The 19,369-nt window shown below is 45.7% G+C and overlaps 1 protein-coding gene across 1 annotated transcript; it reads left to right on the plus strand.

Annotated features, from left to right (window-relative positions):
- Positions 1–295: 295 nt before the first annotated feature.
- LOC137151505 (putative olfactory receptor 10D4) lies at positions 296–8,030 on the plus strand. The gene is made up of 2 exons (XM_067545770.1): positions 296–1,202; positions 7,597–8,030. Exons 1-2 carry the CDS (start codon positions 296–298, stop codon positions 8,028–8,030), a joined length of 1,341 nt encoding a protein of 446 aa, XP_067401871.1.
- The last annotated feature ends 11,339 nt before the right edge of the window (positions 8,031–19,369 follow it).

Here is a 19,369-nt window from a genome sequence, read left to right on the forward strand (position 1 = left end):
CCTGCACACCCGCATGTATTTCTTCCTAGTATGATCTATAAGAACTGAATAGGTAGAAGATGGTTTAATGGAAAAGAAGAAAGGACAATTAAATTGAGTAGCATCAAATAGAATCAATGAAATATTAGAGTCCTGATTCTCCACTCACTATCACCAAACTTATGATGGTTAAAAAGGTTTAGCCTTGTAGATTAAGTTGTGGTGTGCTATCAATAAACAAACCATAATTTATTGAGATTGCTAATCTGGCTGCATTATCTCTCTGCTTCCAGGAATGACCCCGTCTCGCATGGAAATGGAGAATTGCACTGTGGTGCCGGAATTCATTCTGTTAGGGATCCCCAACACCAAAGGCCAGGAGACCATCCTTTTCATCGGCTTCTTAACTTTCTACCTCTGCACCCTCCTGGGCAACCTGCTCATTTTTTCAGCCATCCTTGCTGACTCCCACCTGCACACCCCCATGTACTTCTTCCTCTGCAATCTCTCTGTGGTGGACCTTGGATTCACCTCCATCAGCACCCCTAAATTCCTGGTCGATCTCTGGACCAAGAGTAGAACCATCTCGCTGGGTGGCTGCATGTCTCAGGTCTTCTTCTACCAGTTCCTAGGCTGCACTGAGGAGCTGCTCTGCACCGTCATGGCCTTCGACAGGTACGTGGCCATCTGCCACCCGCTGCGCTACCTGATCATCATGAACTGGAGGGTGTGCGCCATCCTGGCTGCCAGCACCTGGGTCACCAGCTCCTTCCACGCCACCATTCTCACCAGCCTGACCTTCACCCTGCCCTACTGCGGGCCCAATGCAGTGGACTATTACTTCTGTGACGTCTTCCCCGTGGCCAAGCTGGCCTGCGCGGACACGTACGTCATCAAGACCGTGACCTTTACCATCACTGGGGTGGTGCCCATGATCTGCTTCTTCCTCATCCTCACATCCTATGTCCGCATCGTCTACTCCATCCTGAAGATGAACTCAGCTGAAGGGCGACACAAAGCAGCCTCCACTTGCGCCTCACATCTGACGGTGGTAACACTGTTCTTTGGGCCTTACGCCTTGATCTACACGCAGCCACAGCTGAGCCAAGTGGTGGTGACCGCTGTGCAGCTCTTGGGTGATGTGGTCACTCCCATGCTGAACCCGGTCATCTACACGCTGAGGAACAAGGATGTGAAAGGGGCTCTGAGGAAAATGAGAGGGGGTCAGACGACTGCACATTGATGTGCTGTATCTGCAGAAGTAGAATGTGGGTGAGCATTGAAATATGTCTACAAATTCATCCAAATGGTTCTTCAGTGGCTTGTGTGAGTCTTTCTCTTTACTGCCCCATACAGCCTCACCTATCTATCTGGAGCTCTACAAATCATAGAAGTGCTGCTAAAAGTGTCTAGCTGTCTTGGACATGCTTTAAGGCTGACATGTTCAAAGCTGCCCAAGAGACAGGCACACTCAGTCTGCATTAAAATTAATTTGAATTGGAGATCCAAATCTGGTAGCTGACGTTGAAAATCTCAGCCTCATTGCACAAATCTAGAGAAGCCAGGGCAGCATCTTCTGCAAACTCAAGAAATAAATTCTCTTCATCATCTGACACAAACCACATATCAGCAGGAAGCTGTGCTGGAGAGCTGCCTAACGATCCTGGGAGAACAGCTGGGTTTTGGATTTATGATAAAATTTTCAAAACTACCTAAGTGATTTAGGAACCTATATCCCATTTTCACAGAATAATAGAAGAATAGAGTTGGAAGGGACCCCAAGAGGTCGTCTAGTCCAGCCCCCTGCTCAAATCAGGACCAACCCCAGCCCCATCAGAAGTGATGGAGGCATTTAGGAGTCTAAGGGCACATCTTCACTGACGGTGGCAAATTTGCCACCCTCAGATCGATCTATGCGGATCAACTGAGCCGTCAGTGAAGACCCACTCAATTGATGAGGAAGTCGACTTGTATTGTATTAAAAATGCAGCTGTGTGTGTGTTATTGTGAAGACCCCCATCAGCAAGGAGAGAGATGTGGGTTTCCACCCAAGAAAGGCAACAGCTACGGAGCTGGGAGCTGAGAGTGTTGGCCCTTGCTGGACCATTAAGGGAAAATGCAGGTGCAATTGCCCTGAACTGTAACAAAAACCTTGGCATAAACACCAGGATCCATTTGAAAATCCCACTACGTGCCTGTCTGCACCTTTGAAACTCTGGCCGTTGGGAGCCTACGTCCCACTGAATGTCAGTGAGAACTGGGCTCCTTAATGGCTTTTGGAAATAAAACTCACTCTCCTAAGTCACTTGGGTGGTTTTGTAAATTTTACCCTCTGCTCAGACAGAGAGAGAAAGATAAAGAAAAAGGAAGAAAAAAAGCTAAAAGAAGTTTTAATGGATGTGAGAACTTTACACTCATCACACGCACTGTGTTTTGGGATTGTGCTATGTATGTATTGTGTCTTCTGCATCCGTCGCACTTGAATTTTGAGTATCATGCAGTGTGCATGAAACCTAAATCTGGGATTAAACAGGATTTGTTCCTGTTTCCCTCCCTCAGCTGTTTTATTGCAGCTTGTCTCTAAGTTGTCTTCGCTTTTTCTTGGTGTGCAAATTAAAAATAAACCTGCAAACCACTGTGTGGAGAGGACTGGACCCATTTATGAAACTGGAAAATAAGAAGTGAAATTTAACAAAACAGCAAGAATATGAAAGGAAAAATAGCTGGACACTGAGGCTGTGATTTCCGAAGCGCCCAAGGAAATTAAAAGTCTGCGGCAATTGGAAAACTAGTTCACTTCAGGCCCCTTTGAAATTTCCAACCTAAAGTGGAAGTGTGAGATTAGAAGTTAGAGAAGTGACAAACGCTCTGGGGCTCAGTTCTCCACCTGATGCACTGTGGTACAAATCACTCTTTTCTCCACTCATTTCTCTTGTAAGCTCTCCGGGGCAGGGTCTGTCTCTCACCGGTGTGGGTGCAGTGCCCATTAACCTCTAATGGCCTTCTACAAAAGAAAATTAATAATATTCTTGTGAATTGTCATCAGGTCTTATGAAGTGGGTTTTTGCCCATAAATGAAAAAAAAATAAGATAAATGAAGGAAAGACACCGGAGGCAGATAATGTGAGCCATGCCACTTGCCCTTTTCCCTGCAGGACAGTCCACACTACCACAACATCTCGGCATTAAAAACAGCTCTGACTGAGGGAGGAGTGCCCCTCCTGAGTTGCCTGCACTACCCCCTGCACTGCAGCTCCCCTTTGCACTGCTGGGTCTCAGCCTGAATTTTCTCTGTTGTTTCTTTGCCATTGACCAGGAAATCAATTTCCAAAGAGTCACAAACCCAGAAGAGGGCGACTGAGCAAAGAGAACTTGGAATGCAAGAGAGGTGCACAGCTGTGCACATGGACTTTAATAAGGACTGTAACTTCTGATGGACAATGGGAAAGCTGCATTGACCTGCACTGGATGGCTGCCGAGGGAGGAGGAGGGAGAGTAGGTGACTATAGTGTTTATTAACTGAGAACTATCAGCTCAACACACCTACATTTAAAGAGCCAATGGGGATTAATTGTAAAGCATTATCTTGTGGCTAAGACAAAGGTGTGGGACACAGAAGATATGGGTTGAAGTACAGGTTCTGTGGAAGATTCCCTATTTGACCTTGAGTAACTCACTATATTGCTTTCTGCCTCAGTTTCCCCATCTGTTAAACAGGGATCATTAAATCCTTTGTCTCTCTCATCCATTAAATGTGTATCCATTTCAGACAGTGACAGCCTCTTACTATGTGTCCGCGCAACACCCAGCAGAAAGGGGCCCACATCTGAGTTCCACTCTGTAGGTCCTACCAAAATACCAATGATAAGAATCAGAGGCGAGCCAGGGTGGGGGCATGAGGACACATGTGACCATGCAGATTTGTGCCAGTGTTTGCTGGCCAGGCCCCTTCCCTATTCAGTGACTGCTGGAGCAGGCTGGAAGCTGCGGCCAGGGGGAGACGGAGAAGCGAACACTTTGCTGTGGGAGCTGAAGGGAGGGGTAGCTGAGAGCACAGCGTGTGTGTGTCTTTGAACTGTGCCCTCTGCCCACCATCAGCAGGTCCCAGCCGCCTCTGATCAGAACAGTGAGAATACAAGTAAAAAGAGTAAAATGCAGCTCCAGCCCTGCTGTTTGTGGCAATGACACATGGGACTCAGCTGCTGCCAGCTGAGAGTAACCGGGGAGCTGGTACCCAGCACAGTGATAAGGGCCCCCCTGGGCATTCATTAGAACACCTGCATTTTAATTAACCCCAAAGGCCATTCCACGTCATGGTATGTTATGACTGAGCTGGGATAATCTGTCTACAGAGACTAATTATAACTTCTGCCTTCTGCCACTTCAGTCCGGCTCCCAGATAAGATGCCCACCAGAGGAACAGCAAGAAATGACAGCGATGAAAAGAATTGCAAAGGGTCTTACTGACACTGCTCTGCTATGGCAGCAGCAAACGGATCCATGAGCTCAGTGCTGACAAACCCCTAACACAGCCCTGCTTCCCTGGCTCTGTCACACCCTCTGTGTGTGGGGTCTATGGCCTGGTTTAGGTTACAGGCTATGCCAGCGATGTAGCTAACCACTGCTAAGCCTTTAGCATCGAGGCACAGTAGAGGTGTAAGACGAGCCTTACCTGGCCAGTGAAGGAGCAGCTTTGTTAAGTTAAATGAATCTTAATTCTCTAAAGATCCTTTCCCCATGAACACTGGTTGTGCAAAGGGCTGGGTAAGAGAACATGCCCGGGACCCAGAAAGAAGCAGAGTGATGTTCATCCCAGTGGAAAGAGAAGGGATGGTGTTGGGCGTAATGCTCAGACTGGAATCCTAGACCGCTGGGTCAGATTCCCGGTCCTTCCACACACTCCTTTTGTGACCTTAGACAATTCAATCAGTCTGAGATTTTCAAGAAAGCCAATAGGAGTTAGGAGCCCAAAGCCCACTGCACTAGAATGAGTTTTAGGAGCCTGGCTCCTTTGAAAATCTCACCCTCAAATTCTATGTGTCTCAGTTCCCCCTTGTAAAATGGGCCAGTAACCCTTCCTCTGTTTGTGAACTCTGAAAGGCAGGGACTGTCTCATGCTGTGTCTGAGCAGCACCCAGAACATTGGGGCCATGATCTTCCTGGAGTTGCTAGGGACCACAATACTGCCAGTCTATACTGCATTGCAAAAAGTGATCCCAAGTGGTGCACGGGACATACGCTGTCCATCTGCACAGCGCTGACTTTCACCCGCACAGATAATCACACAACTGCATGAATACATCCATGTGCACAAAGAGACAGAAGGGGACACAGGAGCAATGGCTTATACAAACCAAGGAGAAAGCTCTGTTGGCGACAGACACCACTAGCTGAACACCTGGCCCAGTTCACTTCCATTTCACACTGCTGGATGGAATTCACTGGCTTGTGTTACACGGCGGAAGAGACTAGATGATAATTAACATCCCATGTCCCCTCATCAGTTATGGGTTAGATTCTCAGCTGGTGTAAATCTACATAGCTCCTTTGAGTCCAATGGAGTTAGTCTTGATTTACACCAGCAGGGTGAGTGACAGAGGGGACTCAGCCCCATTGAACCCAATCGAGTTACTCAGGATTGAGATCATGCTGAGTGAGAGGAGAATCTGCAGCCTGGTGGAAATGAGGATCCAGCCCTTTCAGGTTAATACTGCTACCCTTATTTATGCCAGCTGAGCAGCTGGTCCTGTGGGGTCTGTGAGTGTCCTCTAAAATGATGCAAAATCTCAGTTAATTGGTGACTCTGCTGAGGACTCAGACCAGGAGCCTGGAGGGGATTCAGAGACCGGGTCCCAAAGGGACCTTGGGTGATTTAAAGACCATGGACAGCCTAAAGGCTGTGGGAAGCTCTGAAAAAGCTCTGGGGCTCTGCAGCAGCCTGTGGCAATAGGCTGTGGACATCCCTGGCTACCTTCGGAGATGATGAGGTCTGCAGGCTGGATAACAAAAGCACAGACTGGGCACCTCTGCTGTGTGATGTGCTGTTTTGGGTAAGAAATCTGGACACTTCTACACAGGGGTCATGGCCAGGGGGAAGAGGAAAATTCCATTCAGCTGGATTGTACTCTCGCAATGCAGCCGGTGTAAGACATCCGGTCTGGTAAAGATTTTCTCTCTGTCCCTCAGTCTCTTCCTGTCTTGAAATCTGTCAGTCTGCACCTCACTTGAGGACGATGTCACCCAAATATTTTCTTTACAGAAAAATCCGTCCATCCATCTGTCCCTGCGTCTCTCTTCAGCACCTGTCTGCCTGTCTCTTGTTGTGCATGTGTATCATTTATCTCCCTCTCTCTGTTAATCTCTGTGTGGCTATGTACACACCACAGTTCAGGGCGGTATAAGTTACGTTGTTCAGGGGGCTGAATAAGCCAGCGTAAGTTACACTGACCTAAGCGCTGGTGTGGAGAACTCTGTGTGGACGGGAGAGCTTCTCCCACTGACATAGCCACTGCTGCTCGTGGGGGCTGGAGTATTTAAGTTGACAGTAGAACTCTGTCCCATCGGCTTAGCCTGTCTGTACTAGCCGTGGTACAGTGACGCTGCTGTAACCTCTGTAGTTTAGCCAGCAGGTGATAACCCCAACATGGCCCCTTCTCCCTTTCAAGAGAACCTCTCATGCATGGGGAAAACTCCCTGAGAAAATGCAAATAGACACTTCATTATTGTCCTTCTAACCAGACCTTAAAAATCCCCTGTTGTGATATTTACTGAACGCAGCCTGCTGATTATGGCTGAGCAGATGACAAGCTGTCGCTATTCCTCTTTTTTCCTTTTCCCTCTCTCTCTTACCTGCATATAAACCGCCATACAATTCATATCATTAACAAATCTGGGACAATTCTTCACCAGATTCATTTGTTTGTATGTTGCATCCGGACCCTATCCTTTAACACAAACACAGAGCAGCACCTACACTGATAAAAACGAATCCTTGCCAAACAAAGAACTCCACTGCACACAAAATAATCCCTCTGCAGAGAGGGTGAGAAAAGGAACAGACCACATATGATAAATGTTAGTCACTTCCCCTCATCCACCAATGGAAGGCTCTAAGATACCCCATCTTTATCACCGTAGTAAGCGTCCATATAGAATACAGTTGAAGAAATTAGAAAAGGAGAGGGGAGAAGAAACTGGAATAGAGAGTTGGACATCCCCTTTGTCTGTTCGTCTTTGGATGGTAAGATCTTCAAGGCAGACATTTCCTCTTTCTGCATTCTGCACTGCACAGTGAGGACCTGACCTCAACCTGCTCGTCTCATTAGCCATCCTCCGTGACTCCCACCTGCACACCCGCATGTACTTATTCCTAGTATGATCTATAAGAACCGAATAGATAGAAGATGGTTGAACGGAAAAGAAGAAAGGAAAATTAAATTGAGTAGCATGAAATAGAATCAATGAAATATTAGAGTCCTGATTCTCCACTCCCTTTCACCTAAATTATGATGGTTAGAAAGGTTTACCCTTGTAGATTAAGTTGTGGTGTGCTAAGGAATAAACAAACCATAATTTTTTGAGATTGCTAATCTGGCTTCATTATCTCTGTGCTTCCAGGAATGACCCTGTCTTGCATGGAAATGGAGAATCGCACTGTGGTGTTTGAATTCATTCTGTTAGGGATACCCAACACCAAAGGTCACGAGACCATTCTTTTCATCGGCTTGTTAGCTTTCTACCTCTGCACCCTCCTGGGCAACCTGCTCATTCTATCAGCCATCCTCGCTGACTCCCGCCTGCACACCCCCATGTACTTCTTCCTCTGCAATCTCTCTGTGGTGGACCTTGGATTCGCGTCCATCAGCACCCCAAAATTGCTGGTCGATCTCTGGACCAAGAGTAGAACCATCTTGCTGAGAGGGTGCATGTCCCAGGTCTTCGTCTTCCAATTCCTAGGCAGCACCAAGGGCCTGCTCTGCACTGTGTGGAAGAACCCAAACTCAGGGGTCCTTACTTACAAGTCCATTGCCCAGCGGATAGTCCAGAAATAGCCAAACAACAGATTAGCAAAGTCAGATTTTTATTCTTTACGTAAAGGAGGTGGTCTCTTCAAATGTAAGGAACGACCCTTAACATAAGAATTTAACCATATTTATAGGCTGAAATAAACAAGTCTTTATACGTCACAGTTTCCATGGTCATACATACTAAAAAAACTACTATCTAGGAATTTTTCTAGCTGAGTATATTCAACTCTCCTTATCTAAGTTACAAGGTCTTTATCTGCATTCCATCCCTGCTGGCATCTAGGCCTCTTAATTATTTTGTTAACCCTTAACATTCTAAGATTAAAACTTCTGCTAGAAAGGCACTTTCCATGTCAGGCTTTTACAGCCATTACTAAAAATCAGTTCTCAGCAGAAACAGAGACCCCATCTTCTTTTTCCTTCACAGTTCCCCCCTTTGATTCTAATAGTTCTACTACTAGAATCACAATCATGATACATTCTTTCATTTTCCTTGCCAATATACCAATACCGTATTGACCTTTGCACCATTTGTTTCTTAGGGAGTTTAAACCTTTTTTACTGGAATAATAAACAGTAACATTGCTTACAACAAAACATTAACATTAACATTATCATAAACACTATTATAGCTACAAACAATTTTTTAAGCCATAATAAGTCTGGTAACCAAAGTCAGAGCATTCCAGATGGATGGCCATGAAATATCAATGCCAGACGGTGGCATTGGAGGGTTAGCGAATTCATGAAAAAATTTGCTGACATTCCAAATTTTGTGTACATCCATCTCAATTTGACCTGATTCATTTTTATAAGAACAACAGGTTTGATTCAACATTACACAAACTCCTCCTTGTTAAGCTAATAATTGGTCTAGGGCTAACCTATTTTGGATACTCATTTGTGCCAATGATTCAATTTCAGCCTATAATTTTAAAATAGCATCTCCAGTTACATTGGCAAATATCTCAAATTCTGTTGAAAAATTTCTCAGTGCATACTCCAAATCACCCACTCCTTGCCAAGACAAAAACATTCTCCATCCTTTCCAGAATGCTGAAGAGTGTTCAGTTAATGGGTTATAATGGTAAGCATCCAGGGTGGGCCTAAAACTTTTTTTAGGTCGGTGATTATACACAACCTCATGTAAAGAAACTGGATGCACACCTCCAGGCCAGAGATATACTAGGGTACATCTTCCTTTCCACCTTGGTGGAAAGGTTCTTTTTTGCCCAGTTTCCACATGCCCACCATACACCTTCTTCGATTGGAGTAACTCCTCTGCAACTGTTGGAATGGGCTTGGTATAGCACATGTAACATGATGTTAGCCCATTCAAACCAAGTATCAGTTACATATTGATTGATGGTAGTAGCCTTTTGAATTTTCTAAACCTCTTCTCTAGACTGGTCATTTTTATATATATTCATATTCTTTAGCTTCATCCACCATTTGTGGGTGTTGTTACACTAAATTTCTCGGGTGGCATCTAGCGTACAATTATAAACTCTCTTCTGATTCAATTTAATGGCATTTGATCCTTGTTTCTGTATCAAAGTTTTACTATTTTTTCTTCCTTCCATCATAAGTAAATGGACAATGTATTTGCATTTTGAATATTTCCCTACATTCCTTACTTCACAGGTAATGTTTAACCAGGGTTAGTCTGTTTCTGTTACCGGTACAGGTTGTGTCCATTGCACACATATCGGTGCTGCTGGTTTCTTTCCCGAGAGAATTAAGTCTCTGGGATCAACCCTCATTCCCAACCGGTGTTTTTTCCTACTACTGTTCCCATGGGATTAGTCCAGGCCAAACTTTCCCATTCATCAACTGGCACAGGAATAGGTATTAGGGGTATTCCTTCCCGATGATGGGTTGCCATAAAAGAGCACACCCAACAATCTTTAACCTCCCAAGATGCAGTTAAATTCTTTATCAATGTATACAATGAATTGGCTTTAAAATCTGCATTGTCCATGTTTAAATTAACTAAAAACATCATCAAAAATAACACATCTATCTTCTACACTAATTCTAAAACAATTTATCCCCTTAATATAATAAACACACCAGAAAATAATCAACTAAATGATTAAAATATTATCAAAATAATATAGTCCATTAGTCTTTTCTTTCCTGCTGCACTCTTGACTCCGTCGACCATCTACTTCAGAGCAACCACAAGGGGATTGCCCGTAGTTCTTCCCCTTCCACGTCTGCTTCTGGGACCTCGGTCCAGTGGAGCTCCTTCGTTGCACTTGGAAATCTTCTCCTTCTAAGGATTAGTATCAGGTGATTGTACTTTCTTTAGATGGGTGCAGTGGTACGAGGCTTCTTTTCCCTATAGCTTTGCAGCAGTGTACGTTGTTAACAGCACCTGGTAAGGACCATCCCACCTTGGTTCTAAGTAATTCTTGCGTGAAAACTTCTTTAGCAATACCCAATCTCCCGGCTGGATGTCATGCACGGCCACATCTAAAGGAATTCTCTGAGCATCTCTAGAAAACTTAAAAATAGCAGTAAGTGTCTTTTATAATTTTATAACGTATGCAACCAACTCCTCATCTCCACCCATAAGACTGGCGTGTGCAGGTATCAGGCTTATCCCCAACTGAAATGGTCTCCCAAAAAAAAACTTCATAGGGAGAAAAAATTGTCTTTCTAATTGGCATAATTCTTAGATACATTAAAGCTAATGGTAACGCCATAGATCCATTCTGGTGCCCCTGGTTGTTGTGGCTTGTGACGTCCCACGTTATACTTTTGACAGGTAACACAACCTTAAAATACTTGTTTAGCCACTTGATGAATACCTGGAGCACACCAAAATCGCAGAACCTGATCAGCTATCCCCCCTTTGCACGCATGGCCACCTTGGTGGGCAGAGCAGGAAAGTTTAGGCAAAAAATCATATATTGTCCAAAAAAAAAGTTGCCCAAAGAGTCTTCCAATTGTCCAATTCTGAAGATGGAACTGAATCATAAATCTCCAAAGGGGAACCAAAAAATTGAGCTGGCCAGGAGGCACAGACTGCTTGTATACCCGGAGGGTGAAAGGCGTTCCTGGCTGCAGCCTTTGCAGCTCGATCTGCAAATGTATTTCCACGTGAGACTTCATCCAAAGCAGAAGTATGAGCTTTACAAAAAATAACAGCAATAAAAAATAACATAATAAAAACAAGTAAATTATTCACAGCCTAATCATGTGCTATGGGCTGTCCTGAAGAAGTAAAAAAAAACAAAACTCTTTGCTTCCAAATTTGTCCTGAAGCATGACAAACTCCAAATGCATAACAAAAATATATATATATACAAACAAGTGTAGGTTTAGTCTGGGAAACACGGTGTATTTTTCCTAACACTCCCACTACCGGAACAAAATGCTTAGGGTTCACAGGGACCTCAGAATTTTTAAGTAAGCTTGACTCCACTCCAAAATCAATTAAACAACTATAAACTTGTTCCCCTACCTAAATTTTTAATTGTGGATCAGAAGAATCTAAATAAAATGAAACAACAGCAAGCAAAGATAACAGAGTGAAGTCTCCCTCTTCATCCTAATCTATATCTTCTAAATCATCCTCCCTTTGAATGGTCGGAACATTTTCACTTTGGGGTCGTTAATTTAAATGCGGAGTATTCTGCTGCCATAAGAGCAGATCTTGTGGAGCAAAAGAAATATAAACAAGAAATTGCTGAATGCTTCCATCTCCAATAGGAACAGGATAAGTTCTTAATGGAGCCTGAACTGTAGGAATAAAAAAATTAAAAAATAAATCAGAAAAGGAAGGCTCTTCATCAAATCTGCGACGAACCTGAGCTCTAGTTCCCTTCTGACAGGCTCATCTGACAGTCTGGGAGTAATACAAAGGGGTGCGGTTGGGGGAAAATGAGGATTCCTCTCGAGTCTTAAACTTTCCCTCTCCCTCAAACACACAGCAAGGAGGTGGTGGCCAATCCTTCTCCTCTGCTTTTCTTGCTTGTAAATTCTTTTCATTGTAAGGCAGAGGATTAGTAAGAGAAAGATAGATTTTTGAAATAAATTCAACTGTGTTAGAAATTGGCGGTTCAGATGACGGCGCAACAGTTGCCAATTTCCTTTCTAAATTCTTCACAGTTGATTTATAGCTAGCTAGCTGACTTTCCATACGGCATTTAAAAGCTACATTATCCCACAGATACCAATATTTCATTTGCTTAGGGTGTGGATCTTCTATTAACCCCTTCAAATACTGCAGTTTATCTAAGTCAAAGGTATCTTCCTGTGGCCATTGTTTACTAAAATCTCCAGAAAAACAACCTGGCCATATCATTTTACATAAGAAAATTAAGCGCTTTACAGACAAACCCTTAAAACCTGGAATAGACTTATTTTTTTTTAAACCATATAGTCCAAAGGACTCCCAGGGGTGGGAGAAATTTGCCCCGCACCCATAACTGGGGTTTCTGATCAGAAGTTGCTCACCAACTCTCACCTACACAGGGGATTACAGATTGGAATTATAACATTGCTCACCAATTCTCACCCACACAGGGGATTACAGATTGGAATTATAACAGTAGACTTTGCTAATAAAATAAACAAGGGTCCTTACTTTATCACCTCCCCGTCGCCTCAGCTACCCAGAAGTAACCCCAATAGGTGAATTCACCTAGTGCCGGCTGCGTAGTTCAGTGGAGCCGGGACGAGGAGGATGCGCGCTGGGCGTGTCCCATCTGAGTGACAATTTGTGGAAGAACCCAAACTCAGGGGTCCTTACTTACAAGTCCATTGCCCAGCGGATAGTCCAGAAATAGCCAAACAACAGATTAGCAAAGTCAGATTTTTATTCTTTACGTAAAGGAGGTGGTCTCTTCAAATGTAAGGAACGACCCTTAACATAAGAACTTAACCATATTTATAGGCTGAAATAAACAAGTCTTTATACGTCACAGTTTCCATGGTCATACATACTAAAAAAACTACTATCTAGGAATTTTTCTAGCTAAATATATTCAGCTCTCCTTATCTAAGTTACAAGGTCTTTATCTGCATTCCATCCCTGCTGGCATCTAGGCCTCTTAACTATTTCGTTAACCCTTAACATTCTAAGATTTAAACTTCTGCTAGAAAGGCACTTTCCATCTCAGGCTTTTACAGCCATTTCTAAAAATCAGTTCTCAGCAGAAACAGAAACCCCATCTTCTTTTCCCTTCACAACTGTCATGGCCTTCGACAGGTACGTGGTTATCTGCCACCCCCTGCGCTACCTGATCATCATGAACTGGAGGGTGTGCGCCATCCTGGCTGCCGGCACCTGGGTCACCAGCTCCTTTCATGCCACCATTCTCACCAGCCTGACCTTCACCCTGCCCTACTGCGGGCCCAATGTGATAGACTATTTCTTCTGTGACATCTTCCCCGTGGCCGAGCTGGCCTGCGCAGACACGTACATCATCGAGACTGTGACCTTTACCAACACTGGGGTGGTGCCCATGATCTGCTTCTTCCTCATCCTTGTATCCTACGTCTGCATCGTCTACTCCATCCTGAAGATTAACTCAGCCGAAGGGCGACACAAAGCAGCCTCCACTTGCGTCTCACATCTGACGGTGGTGACACTGTTCTTTGGGCCCTGTTCCCTGGTCTACATGCAGCCACAGCTGAGCAAAGTGCTGGTGACCTCTGTGCATCTCTTTGGCTATGTAGCTATGCCCATGCTGAACCCGGTCATCTACACACTGAGGAACAAGGAGGTGAAAGGGGCTCTGCGGAAACTGAGAGTGGGTCACACGACTGCTCGTTGATGTGCTGCATCTGCAGAAGTAGCATGTGGGTGAGCATTGAAATATGTCTACAAATTCATCCAAATGGCTCTTCAGTGGCTTATGTGAGTGTCTGTCTCTCTCCTTCTGCGTAGAGCCCTACCTGTATATCTGGAGCTCTACAAATCATAAAAGTGCTCCTAAAAGCATTTAGCTGTCTTGAACATGCTTTCAGGCTGATATTTTCAAAGCTGCCTAAAGGATAGGTACACTAAGTCTGCATTAAAATTAATAGGAATTGGAGAATCAAATCTTCTAGCTGACTTTGAAAATCTCAGCCTCATTGCACAAATCTACAGAAGCCAGGGCAGCATCTTCTGCAAACTCGAAAAAGGAAGAAAATAATTCCCTTCATCAACTCGCATGGACCCAATGTCAGCAGCACCTGACTTACTTAAAAGTCTCAGTGCATCCCACTAGGCACCTCATCCTCTTTGTAAATCTAGAGCTTAGGCCACATTATAGAAGATATTTAGGCACTCAGTGAGATTTTTCAAAAACACCTAGCTCCCAGGGAGAACTGGGCTTCTTAATGGCTTTTGAAAATGGGCTTATTCTCCTAAGTCACTTTGGTGGTTTTCTAAATGTTACCCTCTACTCAGACAGAGATATAGAAAGAGAAATAAAAAAGGAAGAAAACATGCTAATAGGAGATTTAGTGGATGTGAGAACTCTACACTCCTCATAGGCACTGTATTTTGGACTTGTTGTACATAGATATTGTGTCTTCTGCATTCATTGCGTTTGAATTTTGAGCAACATTCAATATGTATAAAACCTAAACCTAGGACTAAAATGAGGGTTTGTTTTCTGTTTTTCATCCTCAGCTGTTTTATTGGAACTTGTCTCTAAGTTGCGTCTTCTTGGTGTGCAAATTAAAAATAAAGCTGGGAACCAGTGTGTGGAGAGGACTGGACCCATTTATGAGACTGGAAAATAAAAAGTGAAATTTAAGAAAACAATAAAAACATTAAAGGAAAAAAAAAGTTGGACTTCGAGGCTGGGGTTTCCAAAGGGTCAAAGGAAGTTAAAAGTCCATGGGAATTAGACACCTAGCTCCCTTTAGGACTCTTTGAAATTCCCAGCCTAAAGTGGAGGTGTGATATTATGTTCATTCGTTTTTGCAGAGGGTGAGTTTAACAGTTATATACCACTTAGGTCCTCAAATATTTATTATATTTGCAAACTTAGCCCGAAAAACTGATCACCACAAGACATTATTGAGATCAACAGCTTAGTAGATTTCAGAAAAGGATCAGACATTTATAAGAATCATGAACACTGTGAGTTGTATAAAACTCCCTCATCATTGTCGTCAGGGACTAGTTGTACATTTCCCTTTGAAGCTTTTTTTTGATGGAAAATTGGGTTTTCAAGGGACCTTCACAGGGATAAACATCACCTTCTAGATGGGAAAGGGAGCTTCTGCAACTGAAAACCTGCTTACAACAACCCACAATCAGCTGGGCACCAAGGAAAGTAATTCTATGGGGCCAGAAATGTATAGAAATCTCACTGCATATAGCGATGGCCACTTTGACATCACTTGGCGATCTGAACCACTGACTCCAGCGGAGCTCCGGCTGGTTCACTCCAGTTGGGGAATCTGGTCCATGGACTCCAGTGCAGGTAGAGCAGATTCACAGCACTCAGGGATCTGTCCTATTTAACGCTGTGTGGATCTCTAACAATGCCTAGAGCTCTAGCTCCATTGTGGCAAGTACTGTGCAGGGTCAGTCCTTGCCCTAAGGAGCTGATGCTCTAAATCTCCAAAGGAGGCATCATTATCCCCATTTTACAGATGGGAAACTAAAGCACACACACACATCAAATGACACAGGAAAGTCTACGGCGGAACTGGGAACTGAGACGGGCTGTCTGGAGTCGCACTCCAGCGCCCTCACCACAGATCCAGCCTCCCTTGTGAAATATTGAGCATGGTCTTTTGTAGCACTGAAGAGCCTGTCCAGGATCATGGCCCCATTGTGCTGAGTGTGGCACTAGACAGACAGACAGAGTGTGCTCCAAAGACGGGACGTGCTGACGGGAGACAAGACGTGTTCATGTGGCATAGCAGGGGAGGGGGTGGGGGTTTACAAAAATAAGACTATGGGGTGACATACGTAATTTTCTTCGTATGAGCTGAAAAGCGTGGACAATTCCAAGGGGTGGGAGAAGGGCATGGATGAACCGATGGGCTGATGCACTTTGGCCATTGCTATGTCCCCAAAGAACGTCAAACACGCTGGATTCTTCCCTGGGATCCCTTCTTATAGGATCTTGAAATTCTGTTTTTCCTTTTTGCATTAGAACATAAGAGCCACAGTCACGGCCCAGGACCCCATTGTGCCAGGGGCTGTACAAATACAGAACAAAGACACAGCTCCTGCCCCACAATGCTAATCCCATGCCCCTCCCCCCCAGCGGTCAGAATGGCTTTTCTATGGCCCCTGTGACTGCAGACCCACCTCCAACCAGGCCTGAATGTATTTAGCCTTGACGCCCTGGGTTTTGTGCAGTCAGAAAATAACCCTCATGGAGAAAGGAATTCCAAGTGACTTGCCCAAGGTCATACAGTGAGTCTGTGGCAGAGATGGAAAAAGAACCCAGGAGTCCTGACCCCCCCCACCCCACCCCCCCCCACTCTGCTCTTACCACATGAAAGAGAAATGCAATCCAAGAGTCATGCATGCCAAGCTGTGCTTCTCTAGCCATAAGAGTATTGGAACAAACGCCCCCAGAAGGAGGGCTCGATCCCAGGAGTTCAAGCGTTAGACCCCTACGCTCCCCCAGAGCCACAGATAGAACTAGGAGTCCTGAGAACCATCTCCAAGTCATCCAGTTCTCAGGCAACTCCTGCTGAAGGCAGGATAAATCACAGCTCAGGCCTGGGCAGTTTCCTGTCTCCCCCCGCCCCCAGTGCAGTTAATGCCCCTAGGTCTTTTTACACTGAGCAAATTCACTTTGACTTTTGGCTGTAATGTGTAGACGCCAAGGTGCATGTCTGTCAGACTACATGTGAGCAGGTCTCCTTTCAAAGCAGGGCTGGGTGGGAAAAGGTTTTCCCGTCTCAGGAGAATTTTTGACATTTTGAAATTTGTCAGAATGGAAAAAAGCAAAATCTCAACAGTGTAAATTACAAAAAATCACTTGGGGGAAAATAAATGTTTCATTCTGATCACTTCAAAGTTTTTCAGTCAATATTGACCTTCTCCCCTTTTTAAAATGTCTAAACCAAGAGCTGTTTTCACTCAAACACCTTACAACTTTCTGGTGTGACAAGATTGAAACGGGATGCTTCGACAGTCTTGAAAATTTTTAACCAAATATCTATCTTTTGGGGTCAGGTGTTTCATTGAACCAACACTGTTTAATGAGCAGTTCTGTTACAGAAAAATTGGCATTAGCCTACCAAAAACATGCCCCTCCCCCCCAAAAAAAAACCCCAACGAAAGAGATCCTCACACACAAAACACCAGAAAATTCCTGACCAGCTGAATTTCAAAAGTTCTTTTTCCTGGCATGTGGCTGAGCTAAGTGGAGGGTTAGGGGAAGTGTGAGGAGCCTTGGAAATATACCATTTCTACCTGAGTGCATGCATCGCTCTGGGTTCCTCCATGGCCCCTCATTTACACCAGTGCATCTAACCTCACTCCTGTGAGGGACGGAAGGGTTTTCATCCCCATTTCACAGGCTGAGCAGCAGAGGTTGTCAGATGCTCCTTTGACGTGCCCAGCATAGGTAACTCACCCTAAGTCACCCAGGCAGTCTGTGGCAAATCTTGAACCCAAGTCTCCTGAGTTGCAATCTGCCCACAACAGCAAGTTGTGTTGTTCCTACAAATGGCAGGAACTCTGCTACACGTCGCTGAGCGCTGCATCCTGGCAGCTTGTCTGTTAACACGCCATGTGCACACACCCGGGCACCTGTCCTTCACAGAGAGCTCTTGGAACGCAGCCCAGCACTGCGACCGCACGAGCAGCCTTTGCAGGAGGAAAGGTCTCTGCATCTTTCTGAAGAACCCTGGCCCAGATCCTTCGCTGGTGAAAATGACCCCAAGGGCTGCAGCCCTTTTCTCTGATGCCATGGCTCTTGGCTGCTCGCAATCTGGGCAGCGTTCAGCCTGCAGACCTAGAGGTGAAAGGTTTCCTAGGACTGCCTCAAGTCAAGTGCCCCAGGTCTAGGCCAGCCTGGCAGATCTCATTTATACTTATTGCGTCTATTATGGTAGCGCCTGGAGGCCCAACTGAGACCGGAGCCCTGTTCTGCCAGGGGCTGCACAGACAAACAGTACCAGCGAGAGCAGGACCCCACCTGGCCGGGTGCCACCCAGACACAAAGAGCCACAGAGATCAGGACACCGGCGTGCCAGCGCTGCACAGACAAACAGTAACAGAGCTCGGGACCATCACGGGGTCTACTCACCGCTAGGGTGCCTGGGGAGTCTCACCTTCCAGGCCCAGCACCTCCTTCCGCTGCTCATCCATGCACCCTGCCGTGTCTCTGAAACTCAGAGTGCTCTATCTTCGTGGCTTGTCCTTCTGGCCAGGTCATTAAAATTCTCCCCTTCCAGGGTAGGAAAGTCCCAGCAGACAATTGTCCGAGGCAGCCTTCTGCTCCATGGCCGGGTCTGTGCCACTGCCCAGTGGGTGGGGTGGGAACCAGGCCCACCCGCTACTGCAGGGTCCAACCCAGGGGGACCCTCTGTCTAGAAACGATGGGCTGCTTGCTGCCAGCCCCTCTCGCGATTTCCCTGGAGCTCTGCCGGCTCACCCCCTCTCTGGGCTTCCCAGCCCAACCTTCCTCCTTCCAGGGACTCACTGCTTCACTCCATAGCCCCAAACACCCCCTGCCCCTTCTCCCAAGGAGCAGTGGCTGCCAACTTCCAGGCTTTATACCAACCCCACCTGTTCCTTCCCAGCTGGGCTCCATCAACCTTCCCAGCCCTGCTTCTCCCCAGGTGCAGGTTAATTAACCTAATTTAACCGGATTTGCCTCACCTGGGCTGGACGCTCCCTTGTGCCAAGCACTGCACAGATGCTCAGGGACTGGCACCCCTTTGTGGCAGGCACCGCTTAGACACACAGCAACAGACCCCTCCACTGTGCCCGGCGCTTGGCAGACACACAGTAACTGAGACGGGAACCCATTGTGCCGAGCGGTGCACAGACAGTTCCACCCTGGAGGAGCTCACCGTGTAGCCGGCAGCTGATGGAATCTAGTGGCTGAGTCAAAGCAATGGGTGAGGATTGGTGGGGCGGAAGGACAAGGTAATCATGTGATCGTCTTTTCATAGCCTTTAGGGCCAGAACAAGTGTCCCTGCCAGTGACCTCCAAGGGGGTAATGATTAACCAAGGGTGAAACAAGGAGTGATCTTTGCAGGGGCGTTTGGGCTAAAACTCACTGCTATGTAGAGGCCAGAATTGAACCCAGGAGTCCTAGCTCCCTGCTCCCCCACTCTAGCTCACTCGACCTTCCACTCCTCTCCTGCATCCAGGAATAAAACCCCAGAGTTAAACAGAGATAAATTCCAATCCGTAACAAAGCCCATATTT

Source organism: Emydura macquarii, unplaced genomic scaffold (genome assembly GCF_026122565.2).
Source record: "Emydura macquarii macquarii isolate MOO-44397 ecotype Brisbane River unplaced genomic scaffold, CSIRO-AGI_Emac_v2 contig_1094, whole genome shotgun sequence".
NCBI classification, from domain to species: Eukaryota; Metazoa; Chordata; order Testudines; family Chelidae; genus Emydura; species Emydura macquarii.